This window comes from Acanthochromis polyacanthus, chromosome 18 (genome assembly GCF_021347895.1).
Source record: "Acanthochromis polyacanthus isolate Apoly-LR-REF ecotype Palm Island chromosome 18, KAUST_Apoly_ChrSc, whole genome shotgun sequence".
In the NCBI taxonomy this organism is placed as follows: domain Eukaryota; kingdom Metazoa; phylum Chordata; class Actinopteri; family Pomacentridae; genus Acanthochromis; species Acanthochromis polyacanthus.
In genome coordinates this window covers 15,036,208-15,057,248 of record NC_067130.1, presented here as the reverse complement: position 1 = coordinate 15,057,248, position 21,041 = coordinate 15,036,208, and the positions used below count along the sequence as shown (strand labels likewise).

The window sequence follows — 21,041 nt, the reverse complement described above, 5'->3', positions numbered from 1 at the left end:
ATTCTTTCTGTGTCCACAATTTTTGTCTTTTTTTGTTAAGATAACATGCCTTTCAACACACCAGCATGTTTTGGGGTTCAGATGGTTAAATGTCCACATGTGGGACTGCTACACACAGTACACACAAAACAACATGTGACGTGATGTAATGTTTAGTCTGATCATGGGTTAGGTAGGCTGCAAATCTAATGATGAAAGCAAAGGAAATATAACAGCAAAATTCTTTATGTCATCTGCGATTTTCTCTTCCTGCTTCTCCAAAGCTCTAATTTCAGGCTCAGATCGCTGCATTTTCCCACCAGCGTTGATCCTGAAATAAATACTCATGTGGATTATCACAGATCAGTAACTGTGTAAGTCACATAAACAATGAAGCGGGATAAACAAAACACTGATTGGAATCAGTTTATCTAGCGATCCCCGCATCCTACTTTGATTAGACTGTGATTAGAAGGAAAAGCATAAGCCTGCTAACATGCATCCTCCTTCTGACTTCAGCAGTTACCTTTTCACATCGCACAGTCAATATTTTCCGTCTCTCTTCCCTCAGCTCATCCCCCCACCGCTCTCAGCCTGTCTGGCACTCGCTGCTCAGTGTGGGACCAGTACATTTACAAAAGGTTTACAGAGATGCGAGAAGCACATTTCCAGCATCTATTTGTTGTGAGCTCATGGCTCATGGCTGTGTTTGGCTCAGTTTATGCCCTTTGCAGTCACTTCATCTTAGACACACTTCACGTTCTTGAACAACACTACATGCCATGGACAAACATTAAGACATGAAAGTACGTGAAAGCTCTCATGTACACAACCACGCTGTCATGATCACATCTACTAAAGGCAAAATATCTAATTGTGCATGCACTTTCCAATTTTCCTTTACTTTCTATTGCCTCATTTTCTTTCTCTCTTTTTCAGCACTGTTTTTCTTCATCCCTCCTCCCCTCCCCGGCAGGGCTCTGTTGACTGACAGTGTCCCATCAGGGAGGCTTTCTGACAAATGGGGCCAAATGGAGTCGTGCCACTGTTGCTGCTGGCCACCAGTCAGCTCTCTGAGGTTATTGCTTAGCTCTGCTTTTACAGTGTTATTTATATCCACCATCACCAGACGAGCTTCAAGTGTTTGATGAACTTTTCATGTGTCATGTCCTGCGTGGACCTCGCAGTTTTGGATGCACTTTGTGCGGTTTTCGTACTGTAACCTGCAGCGCATTCAGGTGTGCAAAAATGCATGAAAGTCGCTTTACTTTTATCATTCCAATAAATTCAAAATACAGTTGGTCATAAACTATAAGTGAAAGCACAGAGTCAATAACCTTTTATTAAACTTTTTAAAATGTCAAGTGGTTTGTTTTTGCTTCGATCAGAGGAAGCTAGCTCAAATTTTTATTTCTATTTCCAAGGGAGGAAGAAGTTTTTCAGCCGACATTTGACTATCGAGGTAAAGTAGAAATCGTTCTGAGCTTCACTGCCTGGTCATACTCCAGAGATTATTGAGATTACAAGCAATTTCCACAAAAGCGTTTCCACAAAATCATGTTCTTACACAGCTAAACTGCATTCTCATTTATATTTTAAGAGAAAACGTAGGTCAGTGACCAGACAAAAAAACCACAACTACATACTTAGGTTCAGAAAAAGATCACGATTTAGGTTAAAATATCATTTCCTGTGTTACCAGTGTGGCAAGTTCTGCCCCATCTATCATATGATTGTCTGTCCGAAAAGGGATGACAGAACAGCAATAACCTAAAATCAAAGATATGTTGATTCAAAACATATTTATGATATATCACAAAGAAATGTAAACAAAGAAAATATGTGTTCCTCGAAACAAAACTGAGAATGCAGTTTAGTTGCGTAGGAGTGCATGTTTTGTGGGAGTAGGTTGCAATACAATGATGTGATGCTCATAAGATTTTTTTTGTGTGTTGCTGACGTGTAAAACAGTTATCTAGCCGTAAACAAAAGAGCCTATAAACCATCATGATAAACAGAGAGAGGACAAATGGGAGGGAGAGAGAAGGCACAACAGAAACAGAACTGAAAGTTAAATTTATTTGCCAATCGCTTTATTGTGGTTTTGTACCACAAACAGACAAATTGCACACTGCAACACACATGGAAACGGAACATCACAGTCAGCAGATTGCAACTCTGGAGACAGACATGTTTGTGGCATTTCATCCACTGAATGTCTCCTTCACAACATCGCTAATCACACAACAGGCAAAATACAAAGACCAGCACAATGACTTCAGACTCAGCTATATTTACTTTTCCGTTTCTCCACACTGACAAATTAGGGCTCGAACCGAGTAGTCGCTCATGATGTTTGATTAGTTCGACTTGCTTTGTCGAGGCAAATGCAATTGTGCCAAAGAACATATTTGTTCTTGACTTTAGTTCCGTGAGATTCCTTATTTCCAACGGCACATTGGTCAAAAGGCAAACTGTAAAAGACAGCAAAAGGCATTCTGAATATTTTCACTGTGCTCATTCCTTCCTCTGGATGATTGTTCGAGCCATATTAGGACATGATCAGAGGTACACTGATCAAAATGTGTCCCTGACCTGAAGCATCCCCTAGTTTACTTTGTAGTAAAAATCACATATGAAATTAGTTATGATTCAGTCTCTCTCTGTCTATGTGTTTTCAAGTATCTTTTGTTTCTAACTTTCACTTTTTCTTTTTATATGTAGCATGTATCCTTCATGCAAATAGTTAGCGCCACCCTCTCTTTTACCTCCACTGCTGCAAATGCGTATGATGTGTGTTTTCCTCCCTCTATGTTCAGAAATATTCACGGCTTTCCCCACAGGTAAAGTCAAATATAAGTGTGGAAGCAAAATCCAATCACAAGCAGCCACTTGAGATGCATTTGAGTAGAATTTTAAAGCCAAGTGTGAAATGCAGTGAAGTGGATGCTGACAATCCGAATGTGAAAGATACCAGGTCATAAGAGTTAGAAAGGTTTCTCCAATAAGCACGTGGTTCAGTGCTAATGAGAAGAGGACAGCTGCTTTATTGAAATAAAACGTGTACAGGTGATGCTTGGCTTTCATTTCACAATAACGTCAGAGCTATTTCTGTTAAGGAGCTCCTGAGTCACAACACACTGCATGTCGTTTAAAACTACTCCTGAAATTCTTTTCCAGCCCAGCTAATGCAGGGCAACTTGTCTCAACCTCTGGAGGTTAAGGCTAGAGAGGTTTTGCTTGTTATATGCTTCTGCTCTTTTACTAATGCTGTAGCAGCAGGGTGCCCTCTACGTACACGCAGGCTGCCCCAGTTACAGTATAAAGCAGTCATCTTGAAACCTGGAGGCATCAATATTCAGAAATCCCATCTGACATTCATACATGTGCTTTGTTCTTACTGGTTGCTGACCTGGAGTTGTATACTACGGCAGCCCCTATAATATGCATTATATGTGTATTTTTACCTGATAACAGCAGGTGAAATCTTTGCTTTTTTTAATCTATGAACAGGAAAATTGAAATATACTTTTAGTTGTTCCAAAATTTGGGTTGACAATGTATAAACGATGTAAAAACATGAAAGAGGTTGCTCACTGAAAGAAATTCTCACCTGATTGTGCAGTTTTAAATATCTTTATTGCTGTACAGACTGCTTGGCTGTTCAGGTCACCACTTTCAGTTCATGGTTTTTGCATCCTTGTGCACTGACTGATGCAGACCTTGAAAGCAGACACGCATGCGGCTCTATTCATACGAAAATAGGGACATGTTTGCCTGCACACAGACGGTCACAGTGACCCTCATATCGAACACAGACAAACAGAGCTCTTGTGGATGTTTCTGAGAGGCTGGCTGTGGTTTGGTGCTTTTCACAGAACACAGCAGCTGGTAAGAGACTGGACTGTAGCACCGTGACTACTTCAACTACAATCTTTTTATTAGTGAATTTAAAAGGTGTAGATGAGAGAGAATCTCTTTGCACAGTTTGTACTCAAAACAAGCAATTGTTCTGATGAATTTTATGTCTTGCGGACACGCATACGCAAAAAGCATGACAGAGCCTTTGCTATCACTGCTCTTATAGAATAATTTTTGAACACAAAGGGCAGTAAAATTATGCAAGAAAGCTGCAAGAAAACCCATGCTACTTGACAAACACTTACCAACTAGCTGAAGAACACACAGTAGTGGAGCATCTAGCAGCTCAGGTGCCAAATATTTCTGTTAGGAGTTGGTGGAGACCAAAATAGAGCTAAAAGAAAGTGACTGGAGCATTTATATTCGTCAGCTGGCTAGAAATATGATTGATAATGTTGCTCCATAAATGCTGGATGTGTGACTATGCAACTTTTCCTGAGAAGCTTGCAATATCAAACTCAAGTTTATAATAATGCCAGGGGTGTGTTCTTGACTTGATTTTGCTGCCTCCAGGGGGCAAAAAAATCTGTTATTGCAGGTGTAAAGCTGCAATAATCGACTGTTAAACAGGGAATTAAATGACAGTATTCATCAGCTCATTGCAGAAACAGGGGTCACTAATACAATCCCGGAGAGCAAAATTAGCCAGCTCTGCAACTTTACTTTTAAGCCTATTTGCATCAGTGTCTCGCCTTTCATCTGTGTCTTGCTTAGTATCAAAAAGACTTACTATAGAAAGTCTGCCCAAAGAAACAGCAGACAGACTGACTGAGTTACTGTAGCTGCCAGCAAGTGAAAAAAGTCGGATACCCAGATATTTTCATGAGGAATTCTGGGACAGTCTAACCTATAACCTCAAACCCAATCCCTGAAACTATGAAACAGCCCTTTAAAGAAGTGGGACGGGTCAGAATGAACTCACCTTGTCTTTCTAGCAAAAGGTTTCAAATCTAAGTTTGTTTCCCCAAAGATGCAAGCACAGAAATACACACACATACAGACTACACATAATCCTAGACACACAAATACGATAACAGATGGAAACAAGACAGACTAAACATCATGCTTTTATCAGTCTCTGAAGCCTTTAGACTATACTAATCTGCCAAGGCTGTAACCTCCCAGTGTGAAGAAAGTCTCCCGTATGAACTTGAATTGACCATGAGGCCTGGTGCAAGATAATGTTTCCTCTCTTAAAAGTAGATTACAACTTCTAAGCTGACAGCCCAGTTCCTAAATTTACACACGCTGTATCACCCAGCTCCAAAGTCTGGTAAGGTTTTAGCACATGACAGCACCAGCAAGAATAAATCTTTCATTAAAAGCTGAACATTCTTCATGACAAAGCCCTGCAGCACTTTCACACATAATACCACAGTCTCATCTGGGTAATATCGGGGAATTTTAGAAGTGGAGTCAGAAATGCCTAAATCACTTCAAAATGGAAAGAAAGAGAAAAGCCCCTTGTTTTTCCAGAGAAATCTCAGCTGGGTTAATCTCCCCGTCTACCCAGAGTTCTGTCTGACACAAGTGAAAACACACACTCGAACTAAAATTTGTCTTTGTGTCTTCTCCTTTGGTACATGAGCAGGAATTCAACCTTTCTAATCTAGGACAAAAACAGGCAGACCTATTTACATGTCAATGACCGCCACGGATAAGGACTTCTTCTGGATCTCCCTTTTTACTTTCTTCCCTGAAACCTCCTCTCATCTCTGCAGGCTCCCATAAACTAGCACAGTAGATGTACTCATTCTGATACCTAATAAAGCCAGGCTTGTTTGTACAGAGACATACTTGAAGTGGGATTGTCTGTTTATCTGTGAGAAACCTCTTCTGGTGAACAATCCTGAGGCTCCAAGTTGATCCTTAGGACCAATATCAGGGCCAATTCGAGTATATTTTAATGGATCAGTATCAGGTAAAACAAATCTGATAGTGTTTATTGCATTTTGTTCCACATTGCTTTTATGATAACCATCCTCAGTGGGACGTTAGAGGATGCTGCCCACAATTTATGGCATCAGGAAATGGGAAAGTAGGAGCTATGTGCAATGCTAACATTTCATTTGATGGAAATATAAAAGTCACTTTGAACCAATATGGCTTCTGATAAAAAAAACAAACAGGGTATAGCGGCTTCACACAGGCATAAAGCAGGCAATGCTGGAAGGTAGCTTTCAACAATGAAAAAACGTTTCTCTGAGATACTGACAAGGCTAAAAACATTACCGAGAAGCTGATGGAATTCATCACATTGGATGACCAGCACATTTCTGTGGTGGAAAATGTTGTTATTCAGTCAAGGAAATGGTAAACCGCTGGGAAATTAACAAGCAAAGCGTCCATGTCATTTTGAAAGACTGTGCAAGAAAAAGCCATGGATAATATGAGGCTATCAAGCTTTTCCAACTCTTTGCACATGCTTTTACTGTTGAAAATAAACCGTGATACTGCTTTATGCTAATGAAAAGTTATTAAACTGTCAAACATGCAGCACTATCTAAATCAGACCGCTTATATTAATTTGACCGGGCACTGAGGAGCTTTGTTATTTAGGTACATTTAAATATCAGATCAGACTTGGTATCAGCAGAAGTATTAACCCTTTGAACTCCAAAACTCACCAGCATGGGCTTTTTTTAACATTACATTTGAACAGTACACTATATATCAATTTCAACTTTCTGATGTCCCTTGATCGGTTCATCTTGGACATTCCACTCTATCAGAAAATCCATCCAAATCAAAGCTTAAAATCATGACATTTCATCAAAACCACACCATTCTGTGTGTTTCATTTAAAAAAAATCCCCACAAAGAAATTGTTTGTTGCAACCAGATTCTGTGAAAAATGAAAAAATTCTGAACTTTGGGTGCAACTGTGAAGCCATTAATGACTCCAGTGAACACACATGTGACACAAAAGAATTTTTTGACTGAACTGCAGGCAGTGTTTAAACAGAGCAGATAGCAGACAAGTACGTGCAGAAAAAATAAAAATATAAGTAGTAAAACATGTATAGTATGTTGAGCTACCATTTTCCTCATTACTGGTGACACCTGTGTGCACTTGGAAAAAATTTATTGTTTCAAGGCTTTTTTTTTCCAGCTTTTGTTTAATAAGTAAAGATATTCTGCTTTAGTTTTTTTCCTTTTTTATGGCTGTTGACATTCCAACTTTGTCAAGTCTTTTAGCAATGGTGCAGGACTTTCAATTGCAGTGAAAAATAAGGCCACAGTGAGGAAAAATGAGCAAAACGCCCAGAAGCTCTGGGTGTCAAGGATTAAAAGAACTGCGGTTGGTACTAAAGAACTTGATCATTACATCCCTGGTCGTAGTGGTACTTGTTGTTATTCAGGCGACCCGTGTTATATTGGCTGGTCTTGTTGCGATGCCACTCAGAATGCTCAATAAAGTAATAAACAGTGGGGGAGGATGTCCAGCATCAGCACTTCTCTGCCTTCTGTAGACAGATACAGGAAATAGGTCCAGTCACAGTGCCTTTACTGTAACAGTCAGCTAGATGCAGATAACAGATCTAAATCTACTTTACATGCAAAATACCCAGAGCAAACAACATGCATATAGAAGTGCAAGGCAAGGATCTGCTCTTAGGTTTGTTACAAATAACAGCTATGGTGATGAGTGTGTGTGTGAGTGTGTGAGAGAGAGTGAAAATTGATGCCGGCAAGTCTTGGGAAGCGTGAACTCTTCCTGTGGCGTGCAAGCCTGAGGTGAGAATGTAATCGGATGATATCAGATTATTGCCCTTTCAACTTCACTTTTCTATTTATATTGAACCTTCAGAAGGAATCTTTTTGGGGCTGCATGCATTGGGAGAGGCCGGCTGACTGGCTGAGAGGAGACATAATATTACTGCATGGAGTTGACATTGTATTTTGGGAGACTTTTCTGTGAAGGTGAGAAATAGCTCAGTGTTCTCACTTATTTGGGTTAGATTGTTAACAGACACTTTATGTCTCAAGTGATGGATAAAAACTTTGTGTTCAGTAGTTTTCTTTCCCTTTTCTTTGTCTCTCCTTCTCCTTCGTGGCAGAAAGCCGAGTGCATACAGCAAATGTGGCTTAGACGCTGGCGAAGAGAAACTACGGTCTCTTGGAAATATGCTCTGTGTTGACTCATTCTGTTAACCACATTCTTCATCAGCAGCACAGCAGAGTCCTTCCCGTTGGCCATGAAGACAAAACATCGTCTTTTCTGGCCCAGTTAATAATACACCATTTTTTTCTGCCTTTTAACAATCTAGTTTAGACTCTAACATTTGGAGCGCTGGAAAAAAAAAAAAAGAGGCAACGGAAAATGAGGGAGAGGAGAAAGAGTGAGCACTCTCTGGCCTACAGTGCAGTCTAGATCCCCCTGGATTTATTTGTGTACATAACTCTTTCGCTCTCTGTCTCTCCCCTTCTCTATCCCTCTGTCTCCCACTTTCATTCTTTCGTGCTGCTATGTGTCTCTAACGCAAACACCCACATGGTGAAACCACGACACGGCCTACAAATATACAAATTCGCACAGCCACGGAATTATCTCGCCGCATTTTAGCAGAAACGGTACACCCACGGCCCTCACATATGCCACAGTTAATTATTCTATTCAAAAACCAAGAGGAGAGCTTCCTGCTCCATGAAGCTCACACTGAACGCAGCCAAACATCCATGAGAATTCTTTCTACATACAGTTTTTAACCTTCTCAGCTACACCAACGCCTGAAACTTTATAACCCTGGTAAAGTGATGATGAACAGGTCATTAAAGTGAGATGTCTTTAGCAGGCAGTTGATTTCATCACATTGCCATATAACACCCTTCACCCCTTAACCCCCTACTCAACATAACAGACTGAAGTCCTATTCATGACTGACCACAGAGGCTCTAGTCAGTAGCTTATGAGCCAAATGGAGTGCCTAGCCCATAACAGCAAGCCAACAAGAAAACCATGTGATCTAACTCCCTTGTTCACTAAAATGCTGCTTCCACGGCATCACTTTCATCTTTCCTTATGTTTTCCTCCTTCTCCGGTGCTTCAAATCCCACTTACCATGCTGTGCCTCTGGATGGGTGCTCGTGTCAGGGTCCATGATAAATTCACAGGGTGAAGAGCGCCCAGATCAACACACCCATATCCCGGGGCAAACTTAACTCAATAACTGAAGTGCAACTACTACTACTACAACTACTGTTTTATCTCCTGCGCCGCTGCCGTCTGCGCTCTGCTGTTCTCTCCAGTCAGAGCTGCTGGCTCTGGTCTGGCCCCTGCAGCCTGCCAGCTCAGCTCAGCCTTCTACCGCTGTGTTACATCTGTCTGACTGAGCCCCTCTCCGGAGACCAGGCGGTGAGAGAGAGAGAGAGCATAACCGAGCACCGAGAGGGCGGGAGGAGAGAGAGAGAGAGAAGCAGTTTCCACATGAAGAGAGAGAGATATGGGTGGAGGAAGCTTGTGGCTGGGCTGAATGTTTCCACTTTGATCAATTTTACACTCTTGGCTTATTTTTTTCTCGTCATAAAGAGAACTTCGTAATGTCAGTTTTGAAAAAATAACATGCCAGAAGAGTTTGGGAGCATATATAGTGCTGCAGCCTGGATGTTAACAACGGGTGGAACAGGAAAGGTGGAACGGCACTTTTAAGTTAAGTCTGGCAGATTTTCATTCAGTTCAATGTCTGTTAAATCGCTATCTACTGCCAAATGAGGTAGTAAAGTGGTGCTGGAGTCTTTGACCCACTCATGAAATTATATGAAAGGCCGTTTCTGTCTGTGGCGACATTCTTATGCAAAATCTCAACCTGCATACAGTTGTTGACTTTTGTTATTAAAATATCATGAACCAGAAAAAAGGAAAATAACAAAAAAAAATAAAGCTGAATTTAATTAGAAAAAGTGAAATCAGCATGTGCACCATTTCCCAAGTGTTATGTGTTACTAACACTAGAAAAAATGGTGACTCTATATGCAAGAGATATGTTACTAATAACTTGTGTTTTCATACTCGTCCTTATTCTGTAAACACAGCCTGTAGTTCAGCCAAGTTTAGATGAAAATTCCCTGAATTTTGGTCGCTGGCCACAGGTAATTCCCTATTTCCTTTTATGTTGCGCTGAAGACCACATTTTACGTTATTTTTCTCTTTTTTCAAAGAATCTGGCTCTGGTAACCCTTCATTTTGGCATATTTTAAAATGGCACAGTGATTTTGACAACAAAAAAAAAAAAATTGGTTATTTTTCCAGATGGAACAGCATGTAACAGATGAGTAGTTCAAGGATCGTCAGAAAGTTGAAACTCCAACAACTGCTTCTGATTTCACCGTTTCCGCCTCAGATAGTGTCATCAGGGAGATTTCTTCAGAGATAACATAGCTTTTAAACCCTTTAGTAGGTTTCAGGGCTCAGAGGGTTAATATCAGGGGTTGCAACTAACAGTTCTTTTCATTACTGGCTCTTTAAAATATTTCCTGTTTTCATGTTTCTGTTTTGTTTATTTGTTCTATGAACTTCAGTCTATGTTCAGTGATGGCAACTGAAATTCTGATTTCAGCTGAAAGTTGTTGACCGGGGGCCTGAAAAATGAGCAAAAACATAATAATACTAGACTTGTTTAAGTCAGCAAATTAACTTACATGTTCTTCAACCTTTTTTCAATATCTTCAGTTCAAAATACACTACATACACTATATGCAAGTACTATACTATATACTATATATGTGTATATATATATAGTATATATACTATCAAATCGCTGGGCCATTTACAATCAAACGATAGCTTCAGTGAAAGTCTCGTGGGAGTCTCGCAGACTCCCGCGAGATGTTAACGACGTTAACATCAGCGACAATAAAGTGTTCAAATTTAAAATTAAATCGGCGGAAATCCGCGGATCCGCGGAAAATTGCCATCCCTGTATGTGATACAAAAGAGGGACATCTTCCCTGTGTATGATTTGTTATTAGAAAAATTATCAGAACTATTAGTGGATTATCAAATAATACATCAATACATTTTCAGTCAACAAATCCACTAAGGTATAAAAAGTGTTCAGTTGTATTTAACACAGCATAGCAAAGCAAAAAACATTTGACAAATAATGTATTAATCACTACGTATTATCATGTGTTGTCATGGCTGGAAACAAATTTATAAAGTATTGTATCATTAACACGTAAAAACTATGAAAGGAAATTTGAGTTAGACTGAGAGAACAGGTGGACAGCTACATAATAATAAAAATAATAATATAAATGATAAGAAAATAAATGTAAATATTTACCAGTTTGCAGTGAATAAATTGTACAGCTGATTATCATCAATAATGGATAGCCAGTGTCTGCTTTAGTATCAGTTTATAGATACTTTTCACCATCCTGTCAGCAAAGCAAGAGAGCCAAATGGAGTGAAAAAAGTTTCATCCAAACTATCCCAACTTTTTGATAATTTAGAACTGCTCCACATCTGAGAGGTTCTGAGTTTATCTTTAGGGCTAAATAGTCCAATATTTAGTGGTGTAATGGCAAGATCTACCATAGTGGCTGGCACAAAGTTAACAAACAGTCTGGCTAATGGTGTCGCAATTATACATTCTGAGGAGGAAGATGGCTAGCAGGACTTAAAACACATGTGAGGCAGCATTTGGACGACAAGGCACTTAAAACTCATTCAACAGCCTTTGGTCAGTAATCCAGTTCTATTTAATCCTATCTAAAATGTTCCAGCTAACAGCGAGTACAAACTGGAAAATAGGGCAGCATATGCCCAAGAACCAAAGAGTTGAGAACGCTTTCAAAGCTGCATCCAGAAAAAGAAAAAAAAAAACTTTCATCTCACTAAAATTAAGCTCAGTTGTTCTGGTGGGAGCACAACAGCGCTCCCCGTCTCATGCATGTTTGTACCGAAACCTTGACGAGTTCAAAAGACTAGAAGCGGGAGCCGCTCGCTATTCAGTCTGAGGATGAGACGAGATGAGAGCGCTCTCTGATTTGCTGTGGATTCCTATTCATCCGAGTGCAGTTTTTATTCATCACGTTGCTTATTTAGAGCCAGCGTCACACAAGGACAAGAGCAGGTGGGACACCAACGGATCATTTTGGAAAACACAGGCAGTGTCAGTGTTTGTAGTGTTGTGATGTGGATCCGGATCTGAAAACTGTACAGGTGCCCATACACACATGCAAAGAGCAGCTTTAAAGGTTAGACACTTAAGAGAGGATGAGAACACATATTACTGATTTGTTTCTAGGAATAAATTTAGCTACGCTTCTGTCATTATGGTTTTCGAAGCGCATTTGTTTTTGTTCAGGTGAAAATTATTCGGCGAGTGAACAAGTGTGTTTTAATTAAGCTTTTGTATTATCTCAACCTGGTACTATAATAAAATTCATTTATTATTATATAATTTATTCTAAGTTGCATTTATGTTTGTACTGGATATCTGCTGCTCCTTTGAAACTATAAAAGGAAATTTAATTTTTAACCACAAGAAGTATTTGCATTCAAGGAGCAAGTATCAGATTCTTTTTCCACAGGCATTGCTATGGTAACACCCATCTGGTGTGTTCAGACAATGCTGTTTCTGATCTTTAAAAGCTATTATATGGACTTTTTCATGCCATTGCAAGTATGTTTTCAGTGATAACTGAACTGAAGTGAAATGAAGTTTGCTTTGTAATTACTAATTTAGCTAAACACCTTCAAGGTGATACAATAGCCAAAGTATGACATTTTATTTAAATGGGTGACAGAATAACCACTACAGTAACATATTTTTGTATTCTAACGTATCCTATTTTACATGCAGAACGGTGTATGTTGACTACGGAAATCTGAATGAGCAATTCAGCAATTATCTTACATAATCATCATGGAAATTTCTCCGATTGTCATTGGCAAAGTTGCAAAGCTAAACCTGTAATTAGTGAAGAAGCTGGCAGACTGTGTTTATTCTTTTAGCCTCTGTCTCTTCAACTTAATCACAGACACCCAGCATAATGATGTTTCCTGTGCTGGTTTCTCATCATCATGTCATCGCTTGTGTCTGCGAGCACAGATGACAAAATGAGATGCTCATATTTCAAAACTCTGCTCTGATTTTTGATCGTGTGTATATGAGTGATTTAGCACTGAGCAACTGCAGCACGTCCTGTTTATGGAACCAAATATGCGCTATGCAGAGAATGCTGGGTAACAGCCATAACTTTGGGAGGACAGAAGGACGTTTCTGCTCGTCTCATTACCCAGCCCTCATCGTACTACCAACAAAAATGTGACCTTACTTGGGGGACAAAGAGTATAAGAACAAATAAAAGATAAGCGTAAAAAGCAAAGTGCAAGAAAGGAGAAAACTGGTGAGATTTAAAACATCTAAATTAGACTTCTTATGGTGTGCCAACAAACAAGACGTGCTGCTTTAACTAAAAGAATAGATTCCTTGAGAAATAACATCATTTAGTCTTTTTAGCTGAAGGACCAGGAAAAAAATGCTAACACTCTGAAGTGCCCTTCAGTCATACTTTTGTCAAAATTGAATTAAATGGCTCCCTAAAATGGTGAAATTTAGGCAAACCTGAAGATGCCACAGCAGATCAATGAACCATGAACTCACTTGATTTAAAGGGGGGTCACATGAGGATACACGCCAGCTAACGTCCAAAGCAACGGTAACTGTGGGTTACAAATGCTTCAGTGTCAAACCTCAGCACCACCTAGTGTTTCACTTTGACTATGTGTTGATCTTATTCAAGGCCACAGACTCCACCAGCTTTTACCGTCTTGTCGACTAACAATGTATGCTGGCGTCTCCTGAAGTTATTCAATAAACGGCACAATCGTGTTCTTGTAAAAGCGTCAGGAAAAGTGCAACACAACAACAGCACTTTGAAAGAATTTTTGAGTGTCTCTCTTAGTGCTGAAGTGCAGAGCAGTGCCACAAAGCAGCGAGCTCTCCATCTAGTGGATATGAGGAAGAAAAGAATTTCATGAGTCTCAACCAGGCATGCGAGCAATGCAAAGCTCACTGGCATGTGTTAGTGTATGACTGGTCATATCACTGAGGAGTAGAAAGAAGTGCTTCTCTTGAGTTACACTCACCGTTTGACCTTTTTATTGGACAAGCATCTGCATACAAGTCCTTGAGTTCAACTCTAAGCTGAAATTAAGCAGCTTTGGGCCCCAAAAGGTCAAAAGTAGAGCCAAACAAATAAAAAAGCACCAACCTCTTCTGATTCCTTACAGTTTTAACAATATAGAGGGTGTCCCAAAAAATTTGACATCATTTCGCAGGACAATAATTTTGGCAATTTTTGTTGAAACAACCATTTTCACAGAATGTATAGAAACAGATCAAGACAATATATTTAATCTATTATTTTGCTCTGTTTTCAGGTTGAGCCATGCCGTTCACTCCCAAAGAGAAGTCAATTTGCATCTTGGAATATGCTGATGTTGATGATGGTCTACCAGATCCTTTAGCCCTGCATAAGCAGCCTTCCTCTTTAAATTTTTTGTACCGAGTCCAAATTTGTTTGCCAGTAGGTGAAGTTTTTCCACATTTTGCATTGAAGGTACGCTGCACAGTCTTGGGTGACTGTGTGTGAGCATATTCCAAGACGCAAAATAACTTCTTTTTGAGAGTGAACAGCACGGCTCAACCTGAAAACCGAGCAAAAATAGAACATTAAATATAAAGTCTTGATCTCTTTCTATACATTCTGTGAAAATTTGAGGTTATTTCAACATGAATTGCCAAAATTATTGGCCTTCGACATGATGTCAATTTTTTGGGACACCCTGTATTATATCTCTATATGTGCACAACTATGCTGAACAAACAGAAACAAGAGCGCACATTATTTATTTCCAGTATATGCATATGTGTGGTTGTGTGTGTGTGTGTGTATGTCCTGATCACTGCAGAGGTATGTCCTCAGGCTGCTTACCGCTCTCGGTGGACAGCTGGCTGTGGAATTCTGGAAACTGTGTTTCCACTGGAACACTGATGGTGCGACGCAGAAGATGGACCTTGCATGATGCAGCGCGCCTCTCCTGCAACAACAAGAGACAGATCTGCTGATAAACAAAGAGAAAAGTAGAGACACTTACAGAAAGCAAGACATTCAAGTCAGACCAAGTCCTGAATACATTTAACAAATGTGACAGAGTGCGTTGAATACCAAGGAAGAATGAAAGCCAGCTGGAAGAAAAATGGTGGCCGCACAAAAATGTATAAAATGCACATTCAATAGTGACTGAGGCTCCTTATCTGGGTTGTTGTCGTTATTCTGGTCACCATGTTTTATACTGTGTTGGGCCAGCAGTGCACAATAGCTGTAGTCGTCCTGATAAATGAGTGGTCGTCGCATAAAACAAAGCAGGATATTAGCAGCACATCAGTCTGTGTCAGCCCATATCTTCCTATAGCTTGCATACCAAATGTTTGGCAACGAAAGATTAGACACACAAAGGAAAAAAGAATGGCTGTGGCGAGAAAGTGGTGAGTCAAATAAAAAGGGAAAGGGCCTGATGTCCTCCAAGTGGAGTGATAATGGCTTATCGAACATCCTCACACCTCTCAACTCAATGCAGCACCCTGTCTGTCTTGTTTTCTCTGTTCCTCTGTTTCCATGTCCGTCTGCTTATCTCTCTCTGATCCTCTCTGCGAGTCGCCTCCTTACTTGCCTCGTGGGACTTAGGTTTTAAGGACAGCTCTCACCGACACCGTCTCTGACGTAAAGACGGTGTCTGGTGGTCTGAGCCATAATGACTAAGCAATATACGCTGTAATTTGAACCACTGTTCACTGCAACAATCTGTAGTGTCATAGACAGTACAGTGAGAGCCAGAGTCTGTCCAGGGACCCTAGTTCTGAGCAAGGATTTGAGTATAATCTGTCATTTAATAATACATTACTAGATTCTTATCCAATTATTCATGTTTCACACTCAGTGAGAGAGTAATAATTTATTTGAAGAGTACCCTACATTGAGATGTCTAAAATATCAAGAGTGGAGGAAAAACAGTCACATTTTTAGTTTCTGTTGCCTGTATTTTAACAATTTTCAGTGTAGAATTTGTAGAACCGGTTCCTAATTCATTACAGATCCACATCCACAGAGCACTAAATTAACTTAATTGATTAATTTCTGAAATAGTGAGTAAAGGTCAGAAGGGCTGGCATGCTAGCAAAATCGTATGGATGAATGAAAACTCCCCGGGCTAAGTGGAAAAATCGAGGCAGGGAAGTTTGAGTGAGTTACAGTATATGAGGAATGAACCTCTGCCACTACAAAACTTATTTGCAGATATCAGTGCAGTGTGACTGTATGAGCTGAAGATGAAGCCTGAAATAAATGATTACCACTCTGGATGAAAGCCATATAAGTTCAAATGCTAAACTACAATTGTTTTGATGAAAAAAAGCTACTTAACTGATGCTCCATGAAACAATGAACTACGGAAAACACTGCAAACAGGAAGCAGTGATGTTTCTTTCCACACTCTTGCCAATTAAGTTAAGATTACTGCTTTTGCCATGTGTGCAAGCACTGATCGGATTACAACAGTAAAGGAAGTAACAAAGTCTAGTGGACTTGAGGCTGAGTTTAAACAGGGACACAATTTGAATTTAACAGGAGTTTTTGAGTGTTGACTACAGCAAATAAAAAAAGTCTCTAATCATCAGCCCCCTCTACTGGCAGCTCAGTGCAGCTTAGAAATGTAGTAACGAGCTGCAGGATCAGTGCATGCACAGTGTGCTCCGAGGGCCCAAGGAACAAGCGGAGGCTGCACAACACACTGAAGGTGAAAATGAGGAAACTGTAAACTAGAAACCCCCTCTGGAATCACACCTTTCTTTCAGTTTTATTACCTTCACACCGCAGCCCTCAAGTAATGCGACACGCCTGCTGAATGTGGAGATTGTTATCCCCTCATTTTGGCATTCTCTCTGTGTTTTTCATTTTGGCTCTTTGAGTTTGCAGAAGCATCATTTGTCTTGTGATTAAGAACCTGTCATTTAAGTAAACAGCCAATCACAATGACAATATCAGCATCATGTGTTGTCATTGATACATTCTAATTCTATGTTTTCATAATGACTCTCATAATATCTCTTCATAAAGCACAAATAGAGAAGTAGGAACTGGGAATGAGGAGAAAGACTAATGAAAGAGAGTTAAAGATTTCAACAGAAAGTAAAGACTGAGAAACAGAATAAGAACAAAGATTAAACAAAAGGTCAGACATGAAAGAGTGACTGTTTACTGAAACCCCTACAGTAACTTCTTTACAGCCAACAATCAATCACAACTTTTGTTCAGAGACTTAAAGTCTTGCTGTAAACATTGATTTCATTCCTCTTGCTTTCACATTTCTGTTCACTCTGGTGGCTTTAGTGCAGAACAGAGGAACACACAGACCAAACTCAGGCAAGTAAAGAATGAACAAAGGCAAATGCAATTATTAACTAATTAATCTATACAGATTTAGGAATACACTTACACACATTCCCTTTGATAAATACAGTTAATTCTCACGAAAAAGCTCAGCAGGCAATAAAGTAAATCCATCAGCCTAAATCCAAATCCGTTTTCATTTTTAATTTGTGGCAAAATGTTAATCATCGAAGTGTATTTTGAAATGTCACAACCCTTCCCTTGCTGTATGCTGAAAAACACTGAATCACGCGTGAAAAAGGGAACAAGTGGGCATTTTTCACAGAAATTAATGTTATTACCTTTTCTGCTGCTTGATTACATTTACAAATATGCTGAAATATTTATAGCTATATAAGCTGCACTAATGCTGTCAACTTCGGATCAAATCTGTCACTTTGTGGCAACATACACAGTCTAATCACACGATACAGAGTGACTACAATAACTACCATGATATGCATGCCCCTTATGTGTATGGAAATGTTTGACCTCCACTGCTTGTCCACAGGAGCTTTGACACCTTCTTCCGCAGCTTGTTTCTATGTGTAAACACCGCTATCTGGGGGGAACTGTTGGAAGACTGTATCATTCTTCTGACCTGCAATTTGCTGACATGACAGAAATCCAGCAGCGATAAGAGATGACCTTTCCAAGTCAGGGTCTCGAGATGGATGCATTTAAAAGCTGTTGTTCTTTGTTGCTGTGAAACAAAAAGCACTGTAGTGGAAAGGCTGCCAGCAGGTCGATTGAAATAATTGCTCCCCGCAATTATTACTCAATTTCAGCACGGCATACCTCAGTAATTTCAGACAAAGAATGACTGACGCCCCGCTGCTCTCCCCAGTTCCAGTAGTCACACTGGTGTGTAAAAAGGCTTGGCAAGTCTAATAATGATGCCCTGTCCAGGAGCTTTTGTGACTTTAAAGCAGAGTGCTTGCCCATTTAAACACCCCCTCGGGTGAAAATCAAGTTTTCTATCTTGTTAACATGCCCATATGGTGTTTTTTATATGATGGAAGGGATATCATGAGCAAAATAAGCAATCAGTGGAATGGTTGAGCTTTTGGTGAATCAGATGGAGATGACTGTTAAAAACACAGATGCAAAAACAGATTCAAACCAGCATTTCAAATGTAACAAATCAACCCTGTCAACTTTCAGGTTGTTGTCGATTATTCTTCTAACTTGCCATTGTGCACCGTAGAGCAGATTTACACTGTTTGCAGGTGAGCTGGAGGTGATGTGGTGTGGTTAAGCTGTAAGGGTGCAGGGTGAAGGGAGGTTAGAGGGAGGCAGGGATTATATCTAAGCCATTTTAAGACAGGAAGGTATTAATCTGACTGAAAAACGTCCAAATATGTAACTTTAATTGACAGACGTGAGCTGCAGAGGTTAAATCTATGATCACAGATCAAAGAGTTCTAGCAAAACCTGCCAGAGTCCCTAAGAGAGGTTGTGTTCTTTCCCTGTTAAAAGTCACAGAAGTGGGATTGAGAAAATTCCCTGAGAGAGCTATAACGTAGTTTGTTGCTGATGGATCTAAGATGATGGCATTAGTTGAAATTGAACCTTTCACCTTACACATACAAGACAAAAAAAATATTTACAGGTACAAAGCAACTGTTCTGAGCATTGTGCTTATTCAAAAATGACTCTGTGAGCCATTTAAACAATTAACACCATTCATTTAAAAGCCACCTGGAGTCATAACAGATATTATTTTTGTGCCATCTATACGTGCATGCAGTCATCCAGGCTCAGTCACAAACTAATGGGCATAAGTGACTGGCATATGGTGCATCTGGTTCTCACTGCAGCACATGGGCTCAATTTAAATCTGGGCAAAGGCATGCCAGGAATTACAAACGGTTGTTTCTCTGACTTAACAGAACCACAAGGGAAATCAATCTAGTACAGTGTATATGAGGAAAGTTTTGCAATTGTCAGATTCTTTATATCGTACCTTTACACTATCAAGAGTTAGGCCCTACTGTGTCACAACAGTATTCCAATAAAATTAAGGCATATGTACTCCACCAAGGAATGCGGTGGAGTTATGTGTACATTTGTCTGTTTGTTTGTTTGTCTGTTAGCAAAATTACTAAGAAACAGACGGATGGATTTGGATGAAATTTTCAGCGAAGGTCAGAAATGACACAAGGACCAACTGATTAGATTTTGGCAGTGATGTGGCTTATTGTCTGGATCCACTGATTTGTTAAAGATTTCTGTATCATTGCGAGATAGCGGCACGACATCACTGTAACTATGACAACAAATGAACGCTACGTCACCTGCCTGCTGACGATCACATGATTGCGATCCTGCTATAAATTGACCGTCGTGGACTTATCGAGACTCATCCATCGGAAATTATACAAGGAACAACTGAATAAATAGTGAGGGTGTTTCTGAGTCCCATCAATTCCACCCGCCCGCTACATATTTAGGTCATGTGATTCGGTATCCGCACATAACGTACACATGCATAACACATGTCTGTGCTCAGTGCAAGATTATTTTGTTTGTGGGTGCATCTATATCAAATGGTCACAATATATAGTGCCGTGATTTCCGCCATAAATTTTTTCAAGATTTCAGCTGTCGGAAATGATCCAACGACTGAGCAGCCTTGTCGGAGTACTGCTCTCTTAGTGCTTTTCTTGTTTCTAACTATGGCACTGCTCATTCCTCATCAGCACTGTGAGGTCAACACATCTTTGATCGTATTACTATTGCCTAACTTCCTCAGCTATTTCAAAAGGTATGTTCTGCAGGATTAATGTTTGAATAATTCTTTGCATTCACAATTAGATTTTGAAACTCTTTATCAGTTTAGTGACATAGCTGCTTTTCTATAAGGCACTGGATAAACACAAGTGAGCTAGAATTTAACACACACATATGAGCTACACACTGATATGCACATTTATACACTTAGGCATACACACACCTATTACCGTATTTTATTTATCTGTTGTTTACTTTCTTTTTTATCCGACGGCTGCTTATTCATGACTTTTGTATTTGTGTATACTGCTTATTGAGATGAGATTTCTTCTGTGAGCCTCCAGCTGTTAACCTCATCCCCAAAATTGGCTTTTATTATTATGTTTCAGTTGTGTTGTTCTATTGTGCAAGAGAAATTAAATAAAAAAGAAGAAATTCAAAACCTTTATGTACTGTATATAAATATCGGATGCTTTGTGATACTGATTTAAAATATATTGCACAATTTTTGCAATTTCTCACAGTCTTGTTAAGACTCCTAACAAGCCAAAACAGGTGTAGGAGTTCTGTGGGTAAGCGGGGGCTTTGAAAATGAGCTCACACAAAGCTGTTTCTCAAGGATATTGCTGAGTGAACAATGCAATTTAGATTACCCCGCTGAATCCCGGTTTGCGCCTAACGACAGGACGTCTAATCTCCCAGAAACTCGCATAATCTAGTGTGACACTGATCAAAACAATGGAGGCAAAGAGCCAGCCTCAGCTAACCTGGGTACTGGTGGTGTCGATAGTAAGACGGACGGATGTAAATGCATAATGAGCGATCACACAGCACAAGTTTCACTCAGGAGCTTAGGTTTTGCCATTGGTAGTAGGTGAATATCACTAGTAGAGTGTGACTACTAAATATGTCAGCACCTATTACATGTGAACATGTGATAAAAGACGCACCTATGGAGAAATGGGTGG

The 21,041-nt window shown here is 39.8% G+C and overlaps 1 protein-coding gene across 6 annotated transcripts in view; it reads right to left on the bottom strand.

Annotated features, from left to right (window-relative positions):
* The window catches only part of dab2ipb (DAB2 interacting protein b), a 193,140-nt gene that overhangs the window by 150,972 nt on the left and 21,127 nt on the right, over positions 1-21,041 (bottom strand). For 4 of the 6 annotated variants that reach the window (XM_051938113.1, XM_022192489.2, XM_022192490.2 and 1 more), the window contains exon 3: positions 14,848-14,953. In XM_051938113.1, coding sequence (XP_051794073.1) covers positions 14,848-14,953 — 106 coding nt within the window. Of the gene's footprint in view, positions 1-8,962; positions 9,229-14,847; positions 14,954-21,041 lie in introns of those variants that run through there. The other 2 variants (XM_051938116.1, XM_051938117.1) reach the window with 1 other exon arrangement.